The 6,000-nt window shown below is 49.2% G+C and overlaps 3 protein-coding genes across 7 annotated transcripts in view; 1 reads left to right on the top strand and 2 right to left on the bottom strand.

Annotated features, from left to right (window-relative positions):
- The window catches only part of PV06_11441, a 4,884-nt gene extending 3,128 nt beyond the window's left edge, over positions 1-1,756 (top strand). For 3 of the 5 annotated variants that reach the window (XM_016413116.1, XM_016413114.1, XM_016413118.1), the window contains 2 exons: positions 14-347; positions 413-1,756. The gene's annotated coding sequence lies outside the window, so the exon portion shown is untranslated. Of the gene's footprint in view, positions 1-13 lie in introns of all 5 variants that reach the window. The other 2 variants (XM_016413117.1, XM_016413115.1) reach the window with 2 other exon arrangements.
- Positions 1,757-2,792: 1,036 nt separating this feature from the next.
- On the bottom strand, positions 2,793-4,164 carry PV06_11440 (uncharacterized protein; the record flags this gene model as incomplete). The annotated part of the gene is made up of 1 exon (XM_016413113.1): positions 2,793-4,164. One exon carries the CDS (start codon positions 4,162-4,164, stop codon positions 3,031-3,033), a length of 1,134 nt encoding a protein of 377 aa, XP_016256510.1. The 3' UTR covers positions 2,793-3,030.
- A 20-nt stretch (positions 4,165-4,184) lies between these two features.
- PV06_11439 (uncharacterized protein) lies at positions 4,185-5,345 on the bottom strand (the record flags this gene model as incomplete). Its single annotated transcript, XM_016413112.1, has 3 exons — positions 4,185-4,343; positions 4,396-4,962; positions 5,199-5,345. 3 exons carry the CDS (start codon positions 5,343-5,345, stop codon positions 4,185-4,187), a joined length of 873 nt encoding a protein of 290 aa, XP_016256509.1.
- Between the last annotated feature and the right edge of the window lie 655 nt (positions 5,346-6,000).

The following is a 6,000-nucleotide window of genomic DNA, read 5'->3' as shown; positions in this document are numbered from 1 at the left end:
AGTAAGAAAGAAGGTATTCGGAAGATACTTAGCTGTGCATAGATTCGGGCCTTTCTGGAGTAAGAAAGAAGGTATTCGGAAGATACTTAGCTGTGTTACTGGAGGAACTCCGTGCGCGAAACGTGCTTATTACATAGGGCTGACCGGAATATGAAGGATGAAAGCCTGTTCGACAGACTCGGCAAGAAGCACGAAGGCCGAATTTGGTTAATTCGTTGTGCAGATCAAGTTGCCTCGTCGTCCATTATGACCTCATCGCTGGCCATGGCAGACATAACCAGGGTCAGCGAAACCCGAAGGTGAATTCCGAGCATGCAGATTCAATGATATTTCTCACATCTCTGCAGGTAGGTTACCTCCGCAACCCTGATGACTTAGGTTCATTCGTAGAATTGAACACCGAAATCGTTAGGACTTCGAAAACCGCGGCTCTGCAGCAGCTATTCAGACCCTTGATGTCTATATCCAGCGGGTTGGATCTTGAACGTTAAGTTGACACAATGCAGCTTCGGTATGACGGACGTCAGAATTATATCACTGCCCCATAATACATAGACTTTGTTGCGTATGGCGAAGGCCGCTTTCGAGCATAGATAAGTATCTTTCAAGACTTCTTTTCTTCGGAATTGGTAGAAACTAAGTTAATTCAGTTTGAGTCCCCACGGGCCAGCGTTTTCGACTCGACACAAGAAGAATCAAGACTATTGTGGAAGGATACGGAGTCAGCTTGCTGACCTACAAGTCGTTTCTCGGAGGACCTACCCGGCGGATTACGACCAGCACACCAACTCGCATGTATACGGCAAGTTCATCCAAGAAACGACAAGCCTCGCACGCCTGCGTTCGATGTCATAGCCATCACTTCAAATGTTCCCGAGGGGACCGATGTCTCCAATGCGATAAAGACAACGCAAAATGTGTATATCGAGAGCGGAAAAAATGTCGAGATCAGAGGTGCGCTACCAGACCGGTAGAAGACTAGGCTGGACAGTGATGAACTCGACAGAGAACTCAAAGAGCGCAGCGCAATGATCTACGAGTTGGAAAGGGAACAGGAGATCCTCCTCGAGGCTCTCCGGGCGATAACGCGTTCACCTCACTTCCAACCTGACAAGCATCCAGACACAATGAGGATCTTAGAGGTATCCGCGTTTCTGTCGAATGCCATCTACGTGCTGTGCTAAATATTCCATTGGCGTAGGAGTTTGCACACAATTCCAAAGCGGGCACTTTCTCAAACCCTGTTGTTGGCGACGAGAGTCTTGACTGGGTGACCGAATCACGATTTAAAGATGTTCCAGGCAAGAGGACTCAACCTCAAACAATGGACGGACCTCAGTTGGATTTCAGTAGCACTGAAGCCAGAGGCTCGCAAGTGTCTGCGCAAAATCTATCAGCGGAATTACAGAAGGCATCCATTCCCTATATCTTGAACAACCGGAAGTCTTGACTCAAAGGACTCAACGGCCCAAAAGACTCAAGACGACTTATTATTGATCAACATACTGGCATCCACGGCGATGAGATGCCACAACCTTGGTAGCTCATGCTCATCAGCTAGCTAGCCCTCAGGCACTTGAAGACCCTGCTCCGCGAATCTTCGATACCACCCAACTTGGACAACCTTCCATAGAGTCGAGCTCGTCTATAGCGCTGAACGCAAGTAGCATGCATGGAAATTGAGAGCCTAAAGATCTGAAATAAAGGTTACCACTCTTCATACATGCCCAGCCCCAAGCTGCCGCAATGTCTGATGCACGCCGGCTGACGTATAGTAGCCAGGATTACAAAGAGCTACTGATATGAACAGACCCCGAGAAAACAATACTGTGCCAGGATGTAACTTCTACACCCAGCCGGACATGGTCAAGCTCTGAGAATTTCGCGGCATACGAACTATATATGCTTAAGTGGTCAGCGTCAGCATGAGCCGCCGCCGTTCGAACGCTTATTCGCTGATACGAAGAAACGCGTCTGTCTAGCTGGCGGGATATGCATCCACCACCAAACCCACCTTTAGACGAGAGAGACGAGAAGACAAGTTCCACGCGTGTGCTCCCTTTACATATATGAAAGAGTAGAGGTCAGGCCCGTTGTGTGCCGCAGATTTCTTTGGCTTCTGTCTCCAGACATTGCTAGAGTGATTCACGGTAACAAGCTGATATTATGCTAATGAGGTTCTATCCATTACTGGGAACCCCCCTATTGCTAACTGCGTTAAAAGTCCTTTCCTCGGTGCCACATACGACCATTTCCCATTGACCTGAAATGGTAATGCTAGCAGCCTTCCTGGGCAGGTTTTTGCAAGTTTCATTGACCAACATCAGAGGACTTCCGGCAGATAGATTGCTGCAATGGGCTAGAAGGACATGACGACAGATCCTGACGTCATTATATGTTACGCCGGCGTAATTTCCCCTGACAGATCCAGTCAAAGCGTTCTCCAAGCAGGAGTCGTGTTTCCGGCACCTGGGTATTGCAGCAGCGCGCTGGACAATTCCTTAGCGACCGCAACTGTCCTTTTGACTTATCGCTCCTTCTAGGTCGGACGCAGACATCGCGGTTATTTCCTTCCCTGATCTGCATAGTATAGCGAGGATCCTGTTAGAGGCAACCAACATTACGACCAGGAAATCATGAACGGTATTCATGTCAACTTCCTCCTAACTAAAGTCGATGTATACTTATGGATGTAGTGACATACGTATGAATTTCCAATGGCGAAGATTACTATCATCATAATATAGATGGACTGAGCATGCGCCAAGAGCTCACTGTCTGTTAACCAGCCACTGATCGCAATCCACCTCTTAGGCTTATACTTCGCAGGCTCTACAGACAAACCTGGATCAATTCACCACTCCGATTCCTGCCATTTCATATTTGAAGGGGTTTATCCATATTCCTTAAGAGTGTCTCTATCTTAGGGAGCAGTCGCTTTAAAACTTCCGATATCTCTATCGTACGATGCAGCCAGTCGTTAGACCCACCGTGTAGTTCTTGTATGTCGATAAATCGTTAGTCGTTCTGCTAGCTGGACGATGAATCTGAAGAAGATGGAGCTCTAGTATGAAATTGGCTCCATTTTTCCACCAATGCCTCATAAGATTCCGCCATCGGGCCGGCACCAAATGCTGTCGCAGCTTTACCTGCAGGCTTCACACCAATAGAAGGTGAAGAAATACTGCCTTCAAACTGGATATCGGTGTCTTTGAACATGGTTTTAAAATTGTTCGACGACATAAGCTGCAGTTGACGTAGTTTGAGATGTAAAACACGCAACATGCTCTCCGCGGAAACCGAACGGCGAGACAAACCGTGCAAGGCTACAGCCAGTTTAACAAATGACGATTTGCACTGATCGCCGTCGAGATCGTTGACGACGACAGACAAGGCCGCGTTGACTGGTTGGAGAAAGCTGAAGGGTATATGGTCGACGCCCCAGTACACGGACTGAAGGTGGACAAGGTCGGCTATGGCCAGGGCTGAGGTCATGTTTTGCGTTCGTACAACAGGGAAGAGAAGAGCGAGAGTTGCGTCGTCGTCATCCTCCGCCTCTAGTGTTAATGTCAGTTCTGATAATACCAACACAGCCCAATGATACTGGGCATGTACGCTCAAAGTATGGGGTGTCTGGACTCCCGTAACTTGGACACAGTCCGAAAGATTGTTATACCAAGTCGTTAAGTCACGATGAAGCTCTTCCAGACTGTCACGCGCGACGGGGTTGATCTTCGCAGTGTCGTCGACGAAAACACACTGACTGATGTGGTAGCAGATTTCGTACCAGCCGCTCAGGTGATGCAGATAGCAACTGGGATGGGCAACTACTAAAGGACTAACACGGGGGTAGGGTGACCATACGTCGGCCGGTTCCCCTTGGCAGAGACGAGCCTGCCAGTTGATAGGAGGTTCCATCACAGGCCGGTTGCGAACCGCAAAAGTTGCAGCGGTAGTAGAGACGAACATGGCCCAACTAGTGTATGCCGCAAGTTGCTGAGGACTAGAGATTGGCTCTTTTCCAGGTGGTGTCCTGGCCTCTTGAGACCGACCAGGCTTGTTAAATTGCTTCAGATGTTGGATCATATCTCGCATAATAACATAGGCGAGTTTGTCGATGCCTCTGTTCTCTAAACTTTGCTCGATAAGCAACGACTTCAACATAAAGAAGGATACCACTCGGCTTACAACATCCATTGGATCGCCATGAACTGTATCGACGGTAAGGACCTCTTCCGTGCTGTTGTCCCTGCATATCTCTTGGCTTCCTCATAAAAGAGATCTTGTAGGGGTTTCTCGTCCGACGGACGGACATGATCGTCGTCCAGAATGTCATAATCGAACTGGGATACGCTCGGTTAGTAGCTACATCCGTCATCTAGTGTTGCCACTGACGCAAGCATCTGCCAGAATCATATTCACCAAAGCTGCCGTGCATATTCCATCAGTCTCGTGTCCAGATTGCATGGCCGAGACAAAGGAATCGCGGTCAATAAACGGATAGCACCAATGGCGCCATGTAAACCATAGTGATAGGAGATGCGACACGAGCCTGTCATCATCTGTGACTGTCGTCCAAGGTTTGGCTGGCACCTTGAACAAGGGCCTAGCGGTTCCTAATGTGGCTCTGAACAAAGGACTTGCAGGTGACTGTGGCGGCCGCTGCCATGTTGCTGCCTTGTAGGGAGACCCTTCCTCTGCTGCGTGAGGGAAATTCGTGGCAATATAGCTGGAGACTTGCTCTTTCGATGTATTCGTTCGGATTATACCAATAAGGTTTTCCACCTGACCATTGTGACCATTTCGGATCGCTTCCATCAAACGGGAAAGCAGTTTTTGATCCGATTCCAATTCTTCGACCTTTTCCTTCCACACCATCCTCCTGCGGCCATCCTTTTCTGTCTCGCGGTTACAATCTGTTTGTCTCGTCAAACAGGCTGCACAAGGGGTATCGTCATCACACTATTTGCAGCCATTCATGAGCCGGGATCTTGTAAGTTGATGTTGGTTGGGAATCAATCGGCCGCGTCAGACGGGCTTATCAGAATACAGTGACACAGCTTGACTTGGAACCCAGACACACAGGGCACACAGAAGCCGGGGCGAGTGGTCGGTGTTATGCATACGAGGCTCTCCAGTCAGAGTGCGGTACCCTTTGCAGAGAAAACCACGGGAAACGGCACTTGAGATGTACGCACCTTGATACGATGTTTTTGGCAAGCGGTGCATGCTGTTGTGATATTCCGTCGCTGTTTGGTGGGTAATCGAAACTTGTTCGGGTCGGAAATCATTGCGGGGTACATCGGTGTCGCGGGCGCCAGAGGCCTCGGATGGTTTTGCGACATGGTTGTAGGCGAACCTGGAGACCTTCAAGACCACCTATGCGGTCAGTCGCGAAACTACTCTGTAGGGGCAGGCGCCATAGACGGCTACTCGGACTTCGAGAGCTAAGTAGAAGATCGCAGGCCGGCGAATTGTATGGATATCGGAATTCTGGTGACGAGAGATTGTTCAATCGAAGACGCCTTCCGGTCGCAGTGCAGCTGGTAGAGAATCCATCAAATAGAGCGAGTCCAGGGACAGGTCGTGGTCCACGTACGGTGTCTTGCTGCTGTGGCGTCGAGAGCTGATTACAAAAACAGAAGGCAGCATTTGCAGTCACCCAAGAGAAAGGGTGCTTGTAAGGCTAATATTGGTGTCTTGATCTGTTTATATCACCTAAAAGCGGCGCTGCCAAAGTTGTGCTTGGCTTCCACTTTCGAGCAATACCTCGGCAATCTCACACCGAGTTGTCTGCATTCTTCTTGCTCAAATATGTGATGGCGAGCAACGAGCAAAATGGAAATGGCATTGTATACTCTCCGTATGCGCCACACATCTCGTCCTGGAAAATCAGAGCGCCGAATCCCTGAAAACATCCACATCAAACAATCTGGCAGTGACACCTCTTTCCGCTCACCCTCCTCTCGATGCCGGCCGTATCCCTGACGAAACACTTGC

This window comes from Exophiala oligosperma, assembly GCF_000835515.1.
Source record: "Exophiala oligosperma strain CBS 72588 unplaced genomic scaffold supercont1.32, whole genome shotgun sequence".
Classification (NCBI taxonomy): Eukaryota; Fungi; Ascomycota; class Eurotiomycetes; order Chaetothyriales; family Herpotrichiellaceae; genus Exophiala; species Exophiala oligosperma.
This window is presented reverse-complemented; position numbering and strand designations above follow the sequence as displayed.